The sequence below is a fragment of the Pediculus humanus genome, genomic scaffold (assembly GCF_000006295.1).
Source record: "Pediculus humanus corporis 1103172108290 genomic scaffold, whole genome shotgun sequence".
Taxonomy (NCBI): Eukaryota; Metazoa; Arthropoda; class Insecta; order Psocodea; family Pediculidae; genus Pediculus; species Pediculus humanus.
In genome coordinates this window covers 257,136-278,917 of record NW_002987859.1, presented here as the reverse complement: position 1 = coordinate 278,917, position 21,782 = coordinate 257,136, and the positions used below count along the sequence as shown (strand labels likewise).

Below are 21,782 nucleotides of genomic sequence, written 5' to 3'. Positions count from 1 at the left end.
TTTGTACGTTATTTCTTTGAAAAATAATTTTTTTTTCCTATATATAGATTTATTATTATAAAAATTATAAGTAAAATATTTATATATGAAAGTTAAGTTTAGAAATTGGTTTTTTTTCTGACACGACGATAGAGATTGTTTATGCATTTTTTTGTGATGTTTTAAAACGAATCTTGAATTATATTATATTTTTTAATAATTTTTATGACAATCTAATAATTAAATTTTACTCGTTTATTAACTATTTTTCTTCATATATGAATATAATTTCGAACTAAATAGATAATTTGCTCCTGGTAATGATCGAGTTATAGTTCAAATTAGGAACAAATGAACATGATGAATGATATTGCATATAATTGCGTTTCTTATTTAAATAATTATTTTTTAGGTTTCTATGTAAATTTCTAAGACAATTATGTTAGAATTAACAGTCAAAACTTTGGATTCTCAGAATCATTCATTTACAGTTCCGGATGAGGTAAGCAATTATAATAACTTTATTTCTAGTTTTATCCTATGAGAGAAAAATGTCTTACACAAAAATAGAGAAAACTATTTTGGGTTATTCATAATAAGAAATTTTTTTTATAAAATTTTAAAGTTATTTATGTAATTTTTCTTTTTATTTTTCTATAAAACTACTAATCCAATACCTGTAAATACATAAAACCATTTAATTTAAGTAATAGATGATATTTATATAAAGCTTTGATTCTTCTGATGAAATTTCATTCTTTTGTTAACTATAAAGCCCTCTCACTCTGAAAATAATGTTAAAGCAATACATTTATAATAACATTGAAATATTTTAGACCACTATTCTTCAGCTCAAAGAGAGCATTTTGGAAAAAATGGGTGTTCCTGTTGAAATCCAAAGACTAATATTTCATGGAAAAGTTCTGCAAGATGAGAAAAAGTTATCAGATTATGGTGGTAAGCAAAAACACTATAATAAAATATCTCTTCCTTAAATAATATTTTAAAGTTTAATAAAGTAATTTTTAATCAAGTATTAAGTAGTAGTGTTAGTTATTCGATATATAAAGTCGAACTATTATTAGAAATAAACAAATAATTAAATTACAAATTAATCTTTCATTTCAAATTTATTATAATTTTTTTAATTTCTGAGATTGTTTGCCTTAATAAGAACTAAAACTATGAATTACAAAAACTAATAAATTTAATGTTTAAACTTGAAATCTACATGTCTGTTGTACTTTATTTACACAGATGTCAATGGTAAAGTTATTCACCTTGTTCAAAGACCTCCTCCTCCTCCTAGCAGAGGCAATGCCAATAATAGTTCTGAGGGTAATCAGAGGACAAACAACAGAAGAGCTCACTATAGTAACAGAGACAGAATTGATGGTAGTAGTTCTACTTATCTTGGAACAATGGCTTTCCCTACTGATTTTATAGAACCACAAGGTATTTGACTTTGATTTCAGTTACTACATAATACTTTTAATATTAAGCACAGGGACGGAGAACTTATCTTTTTAGATACTCTGAAGTCGAGTAGTTTAAAGGTTTAGTTGTAAATTAGAGTGTGTTAACATTTTCTTATAGGAATGATACAATTGCCTCCCAGTCAGCGTTTATCGCGAAGAAGACTTCTTGTTGCACAGAGGATGCTCAATCAAGCAGGGGCTTGCATAACAGCTTTAGAAAATAATGAAAGTCAACCTTCGAACGTTACAGAATCCCAAGAAACATCAACTTCTGTTAATTTTATATCATCTAATACTTCAAACAATGGTGAGTCCTAAAAAATTTTTTTAAACCTCCTATTTTTGACCTTTTCTTTAACATAAATTGATCATTTTATTTGCGCTAGTGGTGACGTCCACATTTTGGGCAATAATGCTATTATTGCTTGCAGGGAGGGAAGAAGCAGATATGTTTCTTGGAGAAACAACGGGTAGTATTGCGCGAGCAGCACAAGCTGCTACCGCAGCAGCTATCGCGGCTGCGGTTTCTGCAGCGCACTCTGTTGTACCACACATCACCGTTAGAGGTGCATCAGGTCAGAATGACTCTCCTAATTCCAACCTGGATAACACAAACTCGAATATGAGCGATTTAAATCTTAACCTCAACATTAATGGTACTTAACACATTTCTAGTATTTAAATAGGAACAAATTATTAGGTGTATAAAAAGTTTTCATTTTTTAAAAAGTAATGTGTTTATTTCTGCCAGGACCCCTTTTTCAATATCTTTTTTGCCTGATTTGAATTCATATACGTTGGCTTAGTTATTAATTTTTTTTTTCTTCATTATTTGTTAGTTTAGTTAAAGTTATGCTACCTCTTCATCAATTAATATTTCAATAACTTTTCTTTCGGTTCCATAAGAAGTCATAGAGTTATTTTGGTTGTTTTAACAAGTGAAACATTTCCTGCTACATTCCCTTCTAAAGCAATAAAGTGATCAGATTATATAACGTTTTTTCACAGTTATTTTGAATTAAAATTATTATTCATATATTTTGGATACTTCAAAGTAAAATTTAAATAATTTTTTGTTCGTCTATGAGATGTAATTATTGTGCTGGTAAGCTTATTTAGAGAAAAATGTCAACTTCTACGGTCGTTGAATGAGAAGAATTTTGGAATTTATTGATATTATGTATTTCTGCGTTAGATTAATAAATTTTATTTTGGTTAAAAAAAAAAAAAAAAAAAAAAAAACTAGTGATTTCTACATTGGATTCATGTCGTTTTAACAAATACAGCTGATGTTTTTTTTTTTTTTTTTTTTTTCACTCCAGTGGGACAAGACTTCATTTATGCATTTAAATTATAAAAAATTTTAGAGTCCGAGTCGATTAACATTGAAATTCCTTTTTTAATTATGTAATTTTTGTCATATTTTTACAGAAAATCATCCGGAAGATGTTGCAGTCGAGGTTGAAATAGGAGCGAATAGCGACGTCAGTGTTGATGAGTGTCACGATGGTGATTCAATTGCTAATAATTTAGATAATAATCCCTCAGGAAATAATACGGCTCCTCCTCGTCTTAGTGTTGAGTACGTCGTCGTCATTTTTTCTAATTAATTAAAAATTTTTTTTTTTTTACTCATAGTTTGTAAAAAAAAAATTTATGTGATTAACTTTTAGGCGAACATCATCTTTTGCCACATTGATAGAACAATTGGAAGAACAACAACGTCGATTTCAAGGCGTTTTAAGGCGATGCCATCAGTTGATGGTTGAAGATCCTTCACTTACCGAAAACGTAAAATTAAATTTTTTTAATTTGTTGTTATTGTAATTTTAAAAGTTTTTCATTTCACGCAATTTCAAATGAATTTTTAGAGTTCACCTACTGCCGAAGAATGTCAAAGATTATTTAATGGAGTTTCGGAAACAATGCATCATTTTGCTCACGCTTATCACGCTTTGAGCGACATCATGGTTGATTTTAATGAAGATACTCCAAGGACTTTAAGATGCCGTCCTGTGATAATTCAACATTCGGCCATTTTAGAAACTGTATTTCCAATACAAGTACTCGAAGTTTAAAATTAATATGATGCTTTTTTTTTTTTTTGTTTAATTATTTTAAATGTTTAACTTTTAAATTTTTGTATTTTTTTTTTAAAGGCCCAAATTAATTTAAGCACTCGTCGTAATACGGTAGACGGTAATTCAAATTTGACTAATTCAGGCACAAATCAACAACCTTCTGCCAATGTTAATACAACAACAAACAATGCAAATACAAATGGTAATTCAAACGTAAATGCAAACGTAAACGGAAACACAATCGGAAACGCAAGTGTGAACGCAAACGTTAACATGAACCCAAACACAAATGGTGCTAATTTGCCAGCTCATAATGAAAATTCAAATTCTGAAAATTTACCAAACTCGCAACCTCCTGAAACTTTTCAGGTAATTATTTATTTATTTATTTATTTTTTTTTTTTTTGAAAATTTTTAATTTTTTTCTCGCATTTTTACCAATAGTTTTTTTTATATATTTTTAGGAAAATGGAATGGAAAATATGACTCCTCAAGAATCCGCTTCGTCCTTCACGTCGACAACCACTCAGCAATCCGAAGAAAGATCTCAATCCTCGCAAATCGGTGGCATCAACAACACATCTGGATTTTTTCTTTCAGGACCAGGTAATTTAGAAGTTTTTATGGATTTTAGACCCGAGAGTGTAACCTTAGGATCTGTAGAAACTACCGTATTTTTGGACAATGAAGGCCGGGAAAGAAATAACTCGGGAAGTGGCATACAGCTTAGAAATATAGGTTAGTTTCACTTGATTTTTTAGTAAAATGTATTTTTGTACCATCTACTGTACGAATATTTTAAGTTAAAAAAAATACTTAATTGGATTCCTGTAAAAATCAAAAAGATTTGATGTTTAAAATTTAAACGAATCTACCCTTTTTTTTTTTTTTTCCTAGGAACTGGTCGTTCGCCTATGGAATTATTACATTCGGTACAGGCTGTCGCTGGTCAAATTCAAAATCAGTTAATGAATCGTATTAATCAAAATTCACCCCAAACTGATAATCCACCTCCGTATGAAGGGGTCGTGCAGCAAAGTTCAAGGTAAATAAATTAGTAATGAAAAAAAAAAAAAAAAAAAAATTTCTTACACTTTTTGTTAGTGCGATAATTAATTATAATCCTAATGTGTATTAGTGCTAGTGGTATGTCAAACCAATCTGCTCCTTCACGTGCTCAAAGTAGTGCTTCTACTGAGTCGAATACAACAACACAAAACGCTTCCAACTCTCGACCACATGTTCACGTTGGACGTGCTATTCCGGGTATGTTATGGGGTTATGTTTTACAATATCAACAATATTTTTTACGGTTAATTTTAAATTATATTTATAATGTTACTTACCGTTTCAGATGTTGCTTTGAATTCTTACGATCCTTTTCTGCCTTGCAATTCGCATCATATAAGATCACAAAACAGGAATTCAAACAGGAATGCCAATTCTCAAACTACAAATAGGAACGCTGCTGAAAATGAACGTCCTACGGTTATCGCAGAAGTAAGTCGTCGTCTCTAAAACTTAAAAAATTAACGTAAATGTCATTTTTTTTTTTTTTTTTTTTTTTACTTACTAAAAGCAACGTTGGTTACAGCGAGATTCATTTATGGCAATGATGTCACAATTCCTTAACCCGCAAAGAGTAAATGTATCTAGAGTACAACCTAGGCAAAGTAACGGTACGTCAAATGGTAGTTCCCCCGCGCCAAATGCAAATGGAACGAGTCCTCGAAACGTACCTCGTAGACAAAATACTCAAACGGGACAGCCGGAATCGACCAATGAAGAACCTCCTCGTAGTTTCACTTGGACTCCGTTGCCAAACAATATCACCGGTTGGTCGCTCTCTGCTTCACCTGCATCACCTGGAACAAGAAGAAATATAACTGATTATTTTAGAGTAATTTCTCGAGGACATAGTATTGTAATGATATTCCTCCATCTTTTTTTTTTACCTTTTATTATTATTATTATTATTTTGTAGGTGTCCAGCGGTAGAGATGTATTTTCTATATTTAATCAGTTTGCACCGGGAACCACGATAGCCGAGTTTTTATCCACAGTCTATCACACTTCTTACAATGAAGGAGAATCTATTGTTAGTGATTTTCTAATGACATTGGTAACTATATAAATACATTTAATTTATTTTTCATTTATTTATGTATTTCATCTCTCTCTCTCTCTCTCTCTCTCTGTGTTTATTCGAAATAAATATTTATTGATTTTTTTTCAGGCTCGAAATTTATCATGGCCTGATCTTCTTGATTTGTCGGTGGCGCAAAGAAGTATGGTCGAATCAATTGTTACTCGGTTGCATCCGACTTTGCATACTTTTGTTTTGCAACGTCTATTGCAGGGTGAAACTCCATCAGCTGAAAATATTGCCAGAGCTTGTGAACGTTTATACACAGAACTCAGACCGTATATTGATGTCATGGTAATTTTTTTTTTTTTTTTTTTTGTTATAATCAAAAAGAGGTTTGAGTTTAAGTATTTTTTATATTTGGTGATTTTTTTTGTATTGTAGCAAGTAGCAAGACTAAAAGAATCGGTGGATTTAGCTGCTACGATAAACAATTTTAATCAATCTCAAATACCCGAAATTGTTGGACTCATTGTCGATCCATATCTTAGTCAATCTCCTAATTTCGGTCAAACCATGACGCAAAGGGTAAGGAACTACGTGAGACAACTTTTGGCCATTATTATTTACTGCTGTCAAGATGGAGTTCAAGGATTTGACGCCATTGTTCAAAGTTGCGTGGTATGTAGTTTTGATATGAATAACCGAAAAAAAAATTAATTTTTACATCGAACTTGAACTGAAATGAAAAATTAAAAATTATTAGATGATGTATTTTCGTATGCATATATTATATTATTTCTCAGCGACTACTCACCCAAGGCGTTCCAGAAGATTTACAACAATGGACTGAAACCAATTCGGTGAATAATCTTCGTTATTACACATCAACTCTTAATGTACCTTTTGAAGACATTCAACGTTATTTGGTTTATCGCATTCCAAATTCAACAATAGAAAAACGGGAATCATCTGAAAATAATTCTGAAGTAAATTTTTCTTTTCCTTATGAATATAAATATTATTTTTATAAATAATAATACTAATTTTATTTAAAAATCTATATATATATATATATATATATATTTATTTATTTCAGCCGATGGAAACTGACACCATACAGAATCGAACGGTTTGGATTCAACCGGAGAACGTGCCGTCACCGGAGAAAGTAGACGAACCGATTGCAGAATCTCTGGTCGATATAGATGGAGATGGTTTGCCGGATGTATTAATAGGTTCAGAATCGTGGCATAATGCCTTACCCTCGGTAAAAGAAAGAAATATTTATAAAATGACGTAATAGGTTTAAACCTTTCGATATCGACAAAGTATTCTTTTCAGGAATGGGTTCCTATAATAGCTAGAGACACTCAAAGACAGCGTCGCCAAAGCTCACAGAAACCTTTCAGCGATGCGTATTTATCTAGTTTACCTCCTAAACGTCGTAAATTGATAGCATCATCCAAGACTCAGGGAAACATTTCTCAAGTTATATCCGGTACGGGAAAATGGGAATAATGAGATTATTATTTTAATTTGATTGAAATGTTTAATGAGATTCGTGTTATTGTTTAAGATGGCGTACGCAATGCTATAACTGCAGCCGGAGTGAGTTCAAACGTTGCCGAAAAAGCAATCGCAGAAGCAGGGAAAGATGACGTTCTTCAAGAAGCTTACAAGGAACAAGAACGAGTCGTCGTCGGTGGCGACCTGCAAAAAGATCCAGATTTTACACCAACAAGATTTCCAAATGCTTTCAAATATTTCAACAAATGAATAAAAAAAAAAAAAAAAAATCGCATAATAAATCTATTACTACTACTACTACTACTATGTTATATTAATTAATCGGTTCTGGAGAAAGAAAAAGAAAAAAAATGGTGGAAAATTTGTTTTTTTTTTTTTTTTTTCCCATTTCATTTCACCAATGTCATAATAATTATTTTTATTAAAACTTTATATATATATATATAAGTATAAATTTGTCTATACGAATGCGATTGAAAAAAGTAATTTAATTATAAAAATGCAAATTGCTTGGTTTATAATAATTATATAAAGTAATAAAAAAAAAAAAAAAAATTTAATTATTGTGTAACATCACTTTTTTTTTTAAAAAAGAAGTAGAATGAATAAATGCAAATCAATCAATCAATCAATCAATCATCCCACCACCCAGGTATTGTTTTATTATTAATAAATATATATATATATATATATATGTATAATTAAAAAAAAAATATTTAATGGAAATTATCAATTAAACAAAAACAAAATGGCCGACGATGATTTTTTTTTTAAAAAAAAAAAATCGTGACAAAATATTTAATTTTATTATTTAACTATTTATATATCTCTTTTTTTTTTCAATAAATTGCTAATAATAATAATAATAAACGACCCCCCTCCCTCCACCCCCATACTGTTAATAAACAATATATTTATATATATATATATATATATATATATATATATATATATATATATATAATATGTGTTTTGTAAATAAAAATATTAAATTAGAAATTTAAATTATTTTTTTTTTTTGCTTTCATCAAAAATTTTTCAAATTTTGTCCTCGAATTTAAATTTAAATTGTTTGCCCATATCGATAAATGATATTTAATACTACGGTAAAATAAATTTATATGTATAATTAATATAAATTATTTAAATTATATATATATATATTGAAATTAATTTATTTTTCTCACGGTTAATTTTATCCTTGAAAATAAAATAAAAATCCCGTGAAAATTATTTTTTAACGGATTTAACAATAACAAGAGTAAGTAATGAATCAGGTACAAAATAATTTATATTCATTTTATTTACTTTTATAAATATTTTATAATAACACCCGTTTTAAATAATAATAATAATAATAATGGAGATCAGTTCTTAAATTGAAAGGGGCTTTAAATTTAATGGAGATTTTACATCTGACATTTTTTAACGATATTTTCCCTTTTCGAACAACCTTTTCCCGTTCGTCTTTTAACGGTCGATATTAAATTATCTATCATGAGACAAATTTTCGGACGAAATTCCGGTCTGACATCCGTCGTTTCTAAAAGACTAAAATGAAAAACAAATTTTTTTTTTTTTTTTTTTCAATTTTTCATTAAAAAACTTCCATTTTTTCTAGAAAAAAAAAAAATGCATACTTTAATAGTAAACCAGCTTTTTCTATGACTAAACTTTGCGATGCTCTTCTCAACATTTTTTCTTTTACAGGTTTTCGTCCTTGTAAATTTTTTTTCCTGTTAAAAAATATTTCTGGACTATTTTTCTGGACGTCATTTTTTCTATTGTTATTAATTTTTTTATTATTATTGTCATTCGTTTTGTTCAGTATAATACCCGTTGATAATTGTTCAGTTATTGCAGAAGCTGCAATAATTAAATTTTAAGATTAATTAATGGTTCAAAGAATAAAAATTACATCAATTAAATGTAAACCGACGTGAAATTTTGTCTTTTTTATCTTTCGATAGAAACAACACGTGAGAAATATCATTATCGTGTCCAACGTGAGTTTTCCAAAACGTTACATTAATTCCATTTACATTTTCAGTAACTTCCATGGCCGCTGGACAAGTAGCTCCTATTTTATTAGATCCCTAATAATAATAATAATAATTAAAACAACTTTTTAAAAATATTTTTCTGCGACATGTTGCAAATTGATAAAATTTAAACTTACTAATGTTTTTAATTTTTTTTTACTATTTTCTTTTTTTAATGTAACATAATTTCCCGATCGATGACATTTATAATATGTTTTCTGTTGATTATTAGCTAAAAGTTTAGATGAACTTTTATTAACAAATAATGAAAATGTTTCTTTCTCCATAAATTCTTTCCACATGAAAAACTCTACAAAAATAGGAAATTAAAAAATGGTAAGGAAAAAGGTTCGCATTAAAAAATTGTTTATCGACATACCTTCCATTGTGTTGAATAATTTTTCTTCTTTTTCAATTGATATTTTATGAAGTGATTCTAAATGATTTCTTAAATGTTCCTGCCTTAAAGCATGCATTTTACACAATGGACATAAAATACCTCCTTCAATTTTAGGTTGTGTGCTATGAATTTTTCTAATGTGAGCATACATATTTTTTTTTTGTCTAAAACTTCTAAAACATACATAACACTTATTTGGTTTCTCTAAATGTTCTGACGATACCAACACTGTGTGTGTGTCAGGATCAGGTTCATAATCATTTACAGGTTCAATATCTTCATCATCATTTTCAGAATCTGATTCGATAATTTTTCCATTATTCCTGTTGTTATTATTACTTGAAATGATGCTGTTATGAATTATGACAGGCGCAGGTTCTAAATTGGATTTTTCTTCAGAATTGCCATATTTTATAATTTCATTATTTACACTTTTATCAACAAATTCCTCATCTTTAGATGTAATATTAAATACTGATGAATTGTCGGAAAGAATTATGTATTGTTTTTTTTCTAAAGTCATTTGCTGACCGGAAGGAGATATTTGACAAATAACATTTTCAGGAGTTTTAGGGGTATTAATGTTAAAAACTGAATTTTTCCCATTGGGAATAGAATTTAATTGCATTACTCCATCAAAAAATGAATTTGAAGCAGAGATTCTTTTACATTTTTGAGATAACTGGTCTGTCGAGTTTTCAATGGTGGGTGTAAAATCCTTTGACACGGCCTGTCGTTGCCTTAATTCAAAATCCCTTTGAATTTCTAATTCCAAAGGATGCAGCGTTTTGGATTTAACATTTGAATTCAAATCGGTCAAAATCACTAAAAATTAAGTTTTAAATTAAATTTTATTTAATATACTTCAATGTCATTCTGTTTTGATCTTACCGGGTGTGTCATTAGTGAGATGGTCAGAATGAATTATCATATCAATTTTGTCGTAATCAATTAAAGAAACTGGTATGCTTTCAACTGGCTGTACGACGTAATTGTCAGGTAGTAATTGATGATTTGTCAGACAGCTATCCATTATTTACATGTAAATAACGCTTAAAATTTCATTTTAAAATATGGAATCCCTACTACAGAACTTTGCTATTTGAATCTCTTTTGTATTATAAGAAAATTCCAGAAAAGTTGCAACTTTTCAGATGGTTTTACAACTAACTAAAAATGAAGAAAAATGTACCTATTCTTTCTTTAAAAATAATTAAAATCATATTTTACAACAATTATTACTAAAGATCAATTTATTGTCAAAAATAAATTTATAAGACTTTTGAAGTTTTTTGAACTTAAACTGTATTTCTCGGTCTGTGATCCTTTCAAATTACACTGCCTTCTATATTAGACTCGACTCCTTATTATTATTATTATTATTTAAGCCGCAAACACTTTACAGTTAAAATGCTTAAAATGCATAATTTTTACGAAGTTTTTACAAAACTACGGAAAGCTTTGAATTTATTTTAGTCAAAACTTATCTAAAACTAAAAATATGGACAACAACATATCAAGTCCTCTTTCCTTGGCTGGATTTCTATTTGGCAACATAGATGAATCTGGACAGTTAGATACTGATCTGTTTGATAATGAGGCAAAAAAATATTTGAATGCACTTACCAGGCTGGGTTTTGACTCTTTGGTCGATGAAATTATAGGTGATGAAAAAATTATTATTGAAAATAACGGTAATAGAAAGTCTTCATTAAGTGAAAGTGATTCAGATGAATTTGCTGATTCTCAAATCAAGAGCTTAACTGGTGATGACAGTTCAGGTAATAATATTTTTATACATTAAAATTATTAATAATAAACTTAATAATAAGCATAATTCAATAAAATATGGCTTTTGTTTTAGAATCTCTATGTTCAAAAGCTCCTACAGCTATAGATTATGGAGACATTGATGAACTAGCAGAAGATTGCCAAAGTGATGTAAAATCAGAATCAGATGTTCAAAAAGAAGCTGAAGATAATACAGATTATGATGCTGATGATGAAGAAGTTGGTTAGTGATTCGAGAACATTAAAATTAAAAAAATAAAACATGGAAACTGTTTTTTCTAAATTTTAATTTAAACATTTTAAATATTATTTTTATTAGAAAAAGTGGCTGCCAGTCTTATGCCTCCACCTCCTGAACCCAAGGAAGAAAAAGAAATTAAAACCGAGCCAAAAGTTCGTAGAAGAATGGATACACCTTTGGCTGCTATGTTGCCTTCAAAATATGTCAATGTTGATGTTACTGATCTCTTTCCAGATTTTCGATATGATAAGGTACTTGCAAAATTAAATGTTATTTTTTTTAATAGATATTATTTTAATACTTAAAATTAACAGATATTTACAGTTAAAAATAAAGTTAAATTTTAATAATTTAAAGTTATTTTGTTTGTTAAAGTTTCTTTTAACATTGATAGGTTCTTAGATTTTCAAGATTATTCGGACCAGGGAAACCCAGCAGTTTACCTCAAATATGGAGAAGTGTGAGAAAAAGAAGAAAAAGAAAAAAATTGCAGGAAAGAACATCTGATTCTGGTTCTGACCAAGAAAATATAAAAGAGGTCCCAAGAGGATGGTTTTTAAATTTTGCTCCTGAACCTACTAAAGAAATGTGCCTGTCTGATAATGAGGTTTTTAAATAATTTTTTTAATATTTTTTCATATACTAACAGTTTCTCAAAGCGTTTAAATTACTTATTTCAATACATTTTTTTTTCTTAGGACAAGCTATTAAGTCAGGTAGAGGATAAATCAGTATCAGCAAAAACGGAACAAAAGGATGTAAATGATGCAGGACCAAGAGTGGCTGATTGGAGATTCGGTCCAGCTCAAGTATGGTATGATATGTTACAAGTTAATGAAACAGGAGAAGGTTTTAACTATGGTTTTAAATTAAAAGACAAGGTTTATATTATTCATTGTTGGTTTTTTATTTTGGAAAAATTTTAAATCGAATATCAGAAAGTAATAAATTTTTTTTTTACCATCGAATTAAGTCAGCAGAAAACAACTACGAAGAAGTTGTCAAAGAAGTATTTCCTGATGATGCATTTTTATTAGTATCACAATTACATTGGGAAGATGATGTCGTATGGAATGGGGAAGACATAAAACATAAAGTTTGTAGTAAAAAAAAAAAATTTTTTTTTGATAAAAAAACTACTGTTGTTCTTATTAAATATTGTAAAATAATGTTTTCAGGTGATGCAAAAGTTAAATTGTAAAACTAATGCAGCGGGATGGGTTCCAAGTAGTAGTAATAGAACTGCACAAGCGTTTAGCCAACCGGGGAAAGGAATTACCAACATTCCTCCTAGTGGTATTAGAGCCACGGCTCCTTCCGGTACTCAGTCAACTACTTCAATAAATAAACAGACGTCTAAAACACCAGTGTGAGTGAAGTTTTTTTTTACAAGTTACAACCATCTGAAAAAATAATTGAAAAAAATAATACTAAATTATGCTTGCGTAGACTTTTGAATAGAAGTCAAACTCAATCCCAAGGAAACGCTGATAATACAGACGACACGTGGTATTCTATTTTCCCTGTTGAGAACGAAGAACTCGTTTACGGGAGATGGGAAGACGAAGTTATTTGGGATGCTGAAAATATGGATACCATTCCGAAACCAAAAATTTTAACACTTGATCCAAACGATGAAAACATTATTTTGGGAATACCAAATGACGTTGATCCAGCAAAACAAAGAATGGATTCACGTACTCCCGTTAAAGTAAATTTAATTTTAACAAACATCAAAATTTACTTTATTCAGAGAAAAGATATATTGTAAAAATTTCTTTTATAGGTTAAAATACCTCATCCTCACGTGAAGAAATCGAAAATTCTTCTTGGTAAAGCTGGCGTTATAAATGTTATGGAACAAGATTCACCTCCTCCTCCTCCTAAATCACCCAACCGAGATCCATTTAATATTTCTAACGATAGGTTGGTAGTGGAATAATTTATTAGTTATATTCTCGATAGTATAAACTTTATCGAAACTATTTTTTTTTTTTTTTTTTTTTTTTTTCAGTTATTACATGCCAAAGACTTCCGAATCGTCGATACGTTTGAAAGTTGGAGGAAATCTTTTGCAGCATTCAACACCGGTTGTCGAATTAAGAGTTCCATTCGTTCAAACTCATATGGGTCCCATGAGGCTAAGAAATTTCCATAGGCCACCTTTAAAAAGGTTTTCTCACGGTGCTCTATCTCAACCCGGACCACATCAAGTTTACCCTTTGTTAAAACACATTAAGAAAAAGGCCAAAGTAGGTTGTCGTTTCCTCAAGATGTTTACTATCATGGTTACCAATTAACTAATTAAGTTTATGATGATTGTAGCAAAGAGATCAAGAAAGGGCAGCTGCCGGTGGAGGAGACATATTTTTTATGCGGACACCGGAAGATTTGTCTGGGAAAGATGGCGATATAATACTAATAGAATTTTGTGAAGAACATCCACCTTTAATCAATCAGGTTTATAAATATATATATATTTTTATCATTAGCCGTAAAACAATTAAAAACAATCAAGATTTAATCCATCAAATCAACGATAGGAAAACAAAAAGAAATTGTATCAATAATTTTTTCATTTTAATTTTAACAGGTTGGAATGTGTTCTAAAATAAAAAACTATTACAAGAGAAAAGCCAATAAGGATCAAGGACCGCCCGAGTATAAATATGGCGAAACTGCTTATGCCCACACATCGCCATTCCTCGGAGTTATGGCTCCTGGTGCATCCATTCAAACCGTTGAAAATAACATGTATCGTGCTCCTTTATTCGAACACAAATTACAAGATACCGATTTCCTCGTGATTCGAACCAGGTACAATTTAGCATAAACGGTGTATTTTTAACGAATGAAAAATGACTCCTTTAAAAAATGCGAATATTTTTTTAATTTTAGACGACAATATTGGATTCGGGAAATCAATGCCTTGTTCGTTGCCGGTCAAGAATGTCCTTTATACGAAGTACCAGGACCGAATTCGAAAAGGGCGAATAATTTCGTTCGAGATTTTTTACAGGTACGAATATATTTAAAAAATAACAACAAATTTAAAAGTAAAATTTGAGTAAAACCTGATACCTTTTTTTTTTTTTTTTTTTTTTTTTTTTAGGTATTTATTTATCGGCTTTTTTGGAAAAGCAAAGATTCGCCGAGAAGGATAAGAATGGATGATATTAAAAAGGCTTTTCCAACTCATTCGGAGAGTAGTATTAGAAAACGTTTAAAATTGTGTGCAGATTTTAAAAGAACAGGTAAGAGAGAGAGAGAGAGCATTTTATTTTATTAATTTGTAAATTATTTAAAAATTTCGAATTCTCTTATCTTTAAGGTACCGATAGCAATTGGTGGGTTATAAAACCTGATTTTCGTTTGCCGACCGAAGAAGAAATACGAGCAATGGTTTCGCCTGAACAATGTTGTGCTTATTTCAGCATGATCGCCGCCGAACAAAGGCTTAAAGTAATTAAATGTTTTCGATTTTTTCCCCCCCCCCCCCCTTAAAATGTCTCGAAAAAAAAAAAAGAAAAAATTCAGATTTTTACCGGTATAATCGAAAATAATTTTCCTTTAGGATGCTGGTTACGGTGAAAAATTTATTTTTGCTCCACAAGATGACGACGATGAGGAAATGCAATTGAAAATGGACGACGAAGTAAAAGTGGCTCCTTGGAATACAACAAGGTAATACGATTATTAGGTTTTCTTCAAGTATAAGTGCCTGATATCAGGTAGGAAGAGGTGATAGGAGGTAGAAGGTGATAATTTGGTTTTTAAAGGGCGTACATTCAAGCCAATAAGGGAAAATGTTTGCTGCAACTCACCGGACCAGCCGATCCTACCGGTTGCGGAGAAGGTTTTTCATACGTTCGAGTTCCCAATAAACCGACTCAGAGTAAAGAAGAACAAGAAGCGCAACCGAAAAGAATAGTCACCGGTACGGATGCTGATTTGAGAAGATTATCGTTGAATAATGCAAAAGCGCTTTTGAGAAAGTTTGGAGTTCCCGAGGAGGAGGTATGTGAAGAAAGAAATCTTAACTTAAAACTTATCATCACCAATTATAAAACATTAATTTTTATGGAAAATGTCAGATTAAAAAATTATCCCGGTGGGAAGTTATTGACGTCGTACGAACGTTATCTACGGAAAAAGCAAAAGCTGGAGAAGAAGGAATGACGAAATTTTCAAGAGGGAATCGATTTTCAATTGCCGAACATCAAGAACGGTATCATTCATTTTAAAAAGATTTTTTTTTAACTTTAAAAATAAATAAATAATAATAATAATAATAATAATAATAATAATAAAAAACTTATTTCAGGTATAAAGAAGAATGTCAAAGAATTTTCGAACTACAAAATCGAGTTTTAGTTTCCAGCGAGGTTTTGTCGACGGACGAAGCTGAAAGTTCTCTGGACGAAGACAGTTCCGACATTGAAGAAATGGGTAAAAATCTTGAAAACATGTTGGCGAATAAAAAGACGAGTTCTCAATTGAGCAGAGAGCGTGAGGAACAAGAAAGGCAAGAATTGAGGAAAATATTTATGGGTGAAGGAACGGAGGAACAAAGGAAAGCCAAAAAGGAGAAAAAAGATGATGAGAATCAAGATGGAAATTATTCGGCTCAGCCAGGTGATGTTTCCCTCCCACTCCCCTCCCCTACCCATTTATAATATTAAAGCATTTTTTTTTTTTTTTAAATAACGGCGGCTTGTATCGACAGGACGAGTACTCAAAATTTACCGAACGTTTAAGGATTCCGAGGGTAAAGAATTCACAAGAGTCGAAATCGTTCGTAAGCCCATGGTCATGGATGCTTATTTGAAAATTCGCACGACGAAAGACGAAGCTTTCATTAAGCAATTTGCGACTTTGGACGAAGCACAAAAGGAAGAAATGAAAAGGGAAAAGAGGAGAATTCAAGAGCAGTTGAGACGAATAAAAAGAAATCAGGTGAGTTTTTGTTTTCTGGTTTATTTGATTAGCGTATTCGTTTTTTTAAAAAAAAAATTTTTTGCTTTCTTAAAGGAAAGAGAAAGATTATACGGAACGGGAAGACCGCAAATGTTTAATTTGAGCAATCGACAATTGGTTAATCCCGGTTCCCTTAATCCGACTCCTCCAGGAACGGGTCCCACATTGAATCCTCTCATACAAAACGCTCTCAACACGCACAAACTTCAACCCAAACATCATCATCATCATAAGAAGCAAAAAATCAAAGAGCTCAAAGATGGTAAAATAGAGAAAAGAGGAAGGAAAATGAAAATGAAAATCGATAGTAAAATGAAATGCGGATCCTGCGGGAACGTGAGTACCGGGAGCGAGCACAATTAAGAAATTTTACTTAAAGAATTTTTTTAATAAAAAAAAAACGAATTTCAGGTTGGACATATGCGAACGAACAAAGCGTGTCCTAATTATTCCAGTTTAATGCCATCCCCGTGTTTGAACGTTGCCATGACGGAAGAACAAGAAGAAATAGAAAAACAACTTTTGAATGCGGAAGATGATGAAGATTTGGTGAATGTCGATGGAACGAAAGTTAAATTATCCGGAAAACTTTTGAAGGTTGGTACTCTCTCTCTCTCTCTCTCTCTCTCTTTCTATTTTTTTAAAAAGAAAATTTGAAAATTGTATATATGTGTGTCGACAGCACGCGGAAGAAATCAAAAGGAAAACTTTATTACTTCGCGTTCCTCGCGAAGCCATGCACTCTAGGAAAAGGAGGAAAACTGCCAACGAATCTCATTGCGATTATCTGAAACGACAGCAAAGACCAGCCAACCGAAGACGAACGGATCCTGTTGTCGTTCTCTCGACAATTTTAGAATCGATATTGAACGAAATGAGAGGGCTTCAAGACGTTCAACCATTTTTATTCCCGGTCAACGCTAAAGTAAATCCCTAAATTTTTTTTTTTTTTTTTTTTTTTTCCTAAATAAAAAATTCCCATTTTATAAAAATTAACCAACCTGAAAATTTCAGGTCGTACCTGATTATTATAAAATTGTACAAAGGCCCATGGACCTTCAAACGATCAGAGAGAATTTAAGGCAAAAAAAATATCAAAGTCGCGAAGAGTTTTTAGCCGACGTTAATCAAATTGTGGAAAATTCGACTTTGTACAACGGAGCTAAAAGTGCTTTGACCGTTGCTGCAAGGTGAGAAAAAGTCAAAAATTTATTTCCCCCCCCCATCCCCCCTTAACGATCTTACTTACAAGCCTGTTTAATTTTTGCCCCCCCCCTCCCTCCCCCTACAGGAGAATGCTTAGCTTATGCGTCGATAGATTGGACGAAAAAGAAGATAAATTGATGAGATTGGAAAAAGCGATCAATCCGCTGTTGGACGACAACGATCAAGTCGCTCTCACTTTCATATTGGACAACGTCGTTAATAATAAATTGAAAACGATGCAAGAATCATGGCCGTTTTTGAAACCCGTCAATAAGAAAAACGTTAAGGTAATTTGATTTCGAAGTCGAGAATTTTCTAGAAGTCGATATGTGTTAACATTGTATTTTTTGTTTAGGATTATTACAACATAATCAAATACCCGATGGATCTTGGAACGATTGCCAAAAAAGTTTCCTCGCATAAATATCACAACAGGAGAGAATTTTTGAGCGACGTCGAATTGATTTTGGAAAATTGCATTTTGTACAATGGAAAAGAGTCTCCCTACACGCTCAAAGCGGAAGCACTGGTCAAAGTTTGCAAGTAAGAGAAATTTTAAAATTTTGTTTAATCATTACTAAGTGAATGTTATTTAAAGAGAATGTAATTGTTAGAGCGACTTTAGAAGAATACGACGATCATTTGACGCAACTCGAAAAGAATATCAGTTTGGTGCAAGAGCGAGCTCTGGAACAAGCGGAAACGGATTCCATCGGAACGTGGATGGCAGGGGAAGATCAAGAATTTGGTGGGAGTGGTAACAATTCGCCCCTGCACATGTTGAACGAAGGGGATTTTGTAGACGTTGAAGGGGTTTCGAGCGAAATTCAGGCACGTGTTAAAAATTCAATAATAATAATAATAATAATAATTTATTTTTACAAACAATGAGAGAGAGGAAAAATGCTTGATGAAAATTTTTTGTTTTTGTTTTTTTTACAGAGACGGGATAAAACTCACGTCCTAGAAGAAGATTTACAATTTTCGAGCGAAGAAGAATTCGAAGATATTGGGGATGACGGAGAGGGCAAATGGAAAGGACAGGATATTTCTCAAGATGACAGTCAGCAAGCGGCCATTGCAATGATGGAACTCGGTAACGATAGTTTTTACGGATCCCAAGGACAAGTGACGGATATTAAAGGTATTCAACTCACAAAAGAGAACCTGATTTGGATATTTTTTTTTTGTAAAAAATAATAATGATAATATACGAAAATTTTCTTTTTAGAAGAAAGCATGGATGTGGATCCTAATTACGATCCTTCGGATTTTCTACTTGCCGGATTACCGAGAAAGACGGAAAATGAGGGATCGCGAAATTCAGATAAACAATTGGATGATACGTTTGATGATGACGTAAGAAATACATTCGCAACGGTTTTTCCCCCCCCCATATAAAACATTACAAATTGTTTTTAATGCGTTGTCGTTGTTGTTATTTAATTTTAGAATGAAAAATCTCAAATGGGTAAAATCAATGCGGATTTAGAAGTAAGCGAATCAGATGAAGAAAATCAAAATGGAAACAAAATGGAGGAACAACCACAAGAAGATGATGGCGATCTATGGTTTTAATTATGTAAAAAAAAGAAAAAACCTAAATTGTACATGTTTATGAATGAATTTTCCAGAAATGTAAATAGTCCAGATTCAAACGTTTTTTTGGCATTGTTATTAAAAACATTTGTGAAATAAAATATAATTTTTTAAATAAAATGGAGGTATAAGCGTTTTAAATTATTTCCTTCCCAAAAAAAAAAAAAAAGAAGAAGAAGAAATTTAAAAGAAAAAAAGTGCAAGTTTTATTTACTTACCATGAAATCAATTTCATCACCTGGACCGCGCATGATCTTCCCTTCTGAACAATCATCTTCCCTTCCAGATTTTTTTTTTTTTTTTTTGATGTTTTCGCCGCTTCGTATCGATTACCTGCATTAATATAATAGTAAATATTTACAAATATAAGTATTTGATTTTTTTTATTTAAAATAATGTATTTAAAATTAAAAGAACAAAAATGGATGTCGAATAAAGTTTTCAATGGTGTCGGTTTATACATTATAAAATAAATATACTCTCGCATAAGATTAATTTAAAAATGGGCGTGAAATATAAAATAAAAAATACTGTCGAATATTTTAGGTAAGTGATATGACTAATTGTAACAAAAAAATCTTACTTTAATAGTATTTTATTATAAATTTTTAGGTAAATTATTTTTAACTGGGGACAAAAAAAATAATTTTCATCTTACCTTCTCAAAATGACATTCGTCAAATAAAATTATCGTATTTTAACCAAAATATAAACGTAATCCACGTTTTTAAAACATAATTATAAGTGAAAATATTGAATATGTTTTAACAAAACACAAAAATTTTACACAATGCCAGTTAAAATTGGATTTCAAGTCATTTTTTGTTCGGGTAAGTAAGCCTAATAACCATTTTCCCGGGTTTTGTCGTGTCATTATACAAAGAGAGAGAGAGAGAGAAAATTGGCACCTGACACTATTAAATTTAATTATTATTATTATCTAATTACTTTCACGTCGAATCCTGAAATTGAAACCGTCATCTAAAAACGAATTAGTATTTATTTAAAGTTATTGGGTAATTTTATTATAACTCAGACGCGTTAATTTATTCCCAAAGGTATTTATAATATAAATTGAATTTGTTTTATATGCAGGAGAAGATAAAAAATATAGAGTTAATGAGCTCAATTATCATGGACCAACGGTTCGGGGTTGGAGATCATCAATCAACTGTACATTTCCACAAGAAATTATACTTAAACTTGAAATATTGGCTATTTTACATCAAATACAAATTTTATCTCATCAATATTTAATACGTAATGGTTAACTTAGTTATTTTCATAAAACTCAATAAGTATAAGATATTAATTTTCCTTAAAGTACTCAATAAGTATAAGATATCTACTTTTAAGTGCTAAAAAGTTAAAAAGTTATTTGTGAATGAAGATATTTTGATGAAAGAACATAATATTTAAACATTTACATTTATTTAATTACAGCTCAAAAAATTGAAATTTGTATAAGTAGCAAGTCGGAATATGAAGTACCAACTGAAAATTCTCTCGATTTATTCGAATACCTGGGCTACATAACATTCTCGGATAACAAAGCTGCTGAATATCGTTCGAGAGAATTAAAATCGATAACAATTCCATCGAAAAAAGCTAAATACATTAAATTAAAAATATATGAAAATCATGTTAATGTTAAAAATATATTCAATCAGGTAAGAACTAATTTTTATAATTAAAAAAAAAAAAAAAACACAAATCAAAAGTATTTTCAGTTTTAAATAAAATAGTTTTCTCCTAATTTTTTTTTTTTTTTTTTTAATAAGGTGGGACTGATGGGAATTAATATTTTGGGCAATGAAGTTAATATTAAAACTGGAGAAAATGAATTAAATAATAATGTTTGGTTTTCTCCTATATATTCAGGTAAGTTTTTAACATTTTTTTATTTAAACATATAAATTATAATATCATACATGTTTTAGGAAAAACAAAATGCAAATCAAATTACACATCACCTTATGATGATTTGGCATTTGAAATGTATGTCGACGAGGAAACGGTTAAAATAATTAAATTAATCGAATATAAAAAGCTACAAGCCATTTTCGGTAAATTCTTTCTTTCATTTTCATCATACAAAATTTTTTTTTTATATTTTTTTACACGCATTGTAATGATATATATTTTAGAGGAAAATTTCGAATATGCTAATACGTTAAAAGCAGCTTTGGAAAATCTGAGAGCTGCTGGAGAAATTATCGGTCTTTATGAACAGGAAAAAAAACAAGCAATACTTTTGGAAGATTACGACAAGGCAAAATATAAAAAAATTCAAATCGATAATTTTAGACGTAAAGTTTATAATGATATGCACATTGAAGAAATTTTAAATTTACAAAACGTGAGTACCATTA

The 21,782-nt window shown here is 30.4% G+C and overlaps 4 protein-coding genes across 4 annotated transcripts; 3 read left to right on the top strand and 1 right to left on the bottom strand.

The window, feature by feature from the left end:
• Positions 1-418: 418 nt before the first annotated feature.
• On the top strand, positions 419-7,759 carry Phum_PHUM537450 (uncharacterized protein; the record flags this gene model as incomplete). The annotated part of the gene is made up of 22 exons (XM_002431566.1): positions 419-481; positions 816-936; positions 1,237-1,434; positions 1,576-1,764; positions 1,844-2,113; positions 2,889-3,039; positions 3,131-3,221; positions 3,329-3,529; positions 3,617-3,907; positions 4,003-4,276; positions 4,436-4,583; positions 4,677-4,804; positions 4,893-5,038; positions 5,133-5,438; positions 5,523-5,660; positions 5,775-5,978; positions 6,069-6,305; positions 6,431-6,613; positions 6,724-6,894; positions 6,969-7,125; positions 7,204-7,329; positions 7,749-7,759. The coding sequence occupies 22 exons, from the start codon at positions 419-421 to the stop codon at positions 7,757-7,759; spliced, it is 3,804 nt and encodes a 1,267-aa protein (XP_002431611.1).
• Positions 7,760-8,563: 804 nt separating this feature from the next.
• Phum_PHUM537440 (uncharacterized protein) lies at positions 8,564-10,629 on the bottom strand (the record flags this gene model as incomplete). Its single annotated transcript, XM_002431565.1, has 5 exons — positions 8,564-8,705; positions 8,795-9,020; positions 9,094-9,234; positions 9,576-10,361; positions 10,488-10,629. The coding sequence occupies 5 exons, from the start codon at positions 10,627-10,629 to the stop codon at positions 8,564-8,566; spliced, it is 1,437 nt and encodes a 478-aa protein (XP_002431610.1).
• Positions 10,630-11,097: 468 nt separating this feature from the next.
• On the top strand, positions 11,098-19,389 carry Phum_PHUM537430 (transcription initiation factor TFIID subunit, putative; the record flags this gene model as incomplete). The annotated part of the gene is made up of 30 exons (XM_002431564.1): positions 11,098-11,377; positions 11,461-11,610; positions 11,713-11,879; positions 12,023-12,235; positions 12,327-12,509; positions 12,602-12,724; positions 12,807-12,997; positions 13,078-13,339; positions 13,415-13,554; positions 13,643-13,880; positions 13,954-14,088; positions 14,222-14,445; positions 14,527-14,647; positions 14,741-14,882; positions 14,960-15,090; positions 15,203-15,312; positions 15,408-15,645; positions 15,723-15,856; positions 15,953-16,263; positions 16,355-16,584; positions 16,660-16,941; positions 17,017-17,202; positions 17,288-17,530; positions 17,620-17,795; positions 17,897-18,098; positions 18,167-18,354; positions 18,426-18,648; positions 18,754-18,955; positions 19,043-19,170; positions 19,264-19,389. 30 exons carry the CDS (start codon positions 11,098-11,100, stop codon positions 19,387-19,389), a joined length of 5,679 nt encoding a protein of 1,892 aa, XP_002431609.1.
• Positions 19,390-20,200: 811 nt separating this feature from the next.
• On the top strand, positions 20,201-21,758 carry Phum_PHUM537420 (uncharacterized protein; the record flags this gene model as incomplete). The annotated part of the gene is made up of 5 exons (XM_002431563.1): positions 20,201-20,240; positions 20,506-20,670; positions 20,854-21,080; positions 21,560-21,724; positions 21,750-21,758. The coding sequence occupies 5 exons, from the start codon at positions 20,201-20,203 to the stop codon at positions 21,756-21,758; spliced, it is 606 nt and encodes a 201-aa protein (XP_002431608.1).
• Between the last annotated feature and the right edge of the window lie 24 nt (positions 21,759-21,782).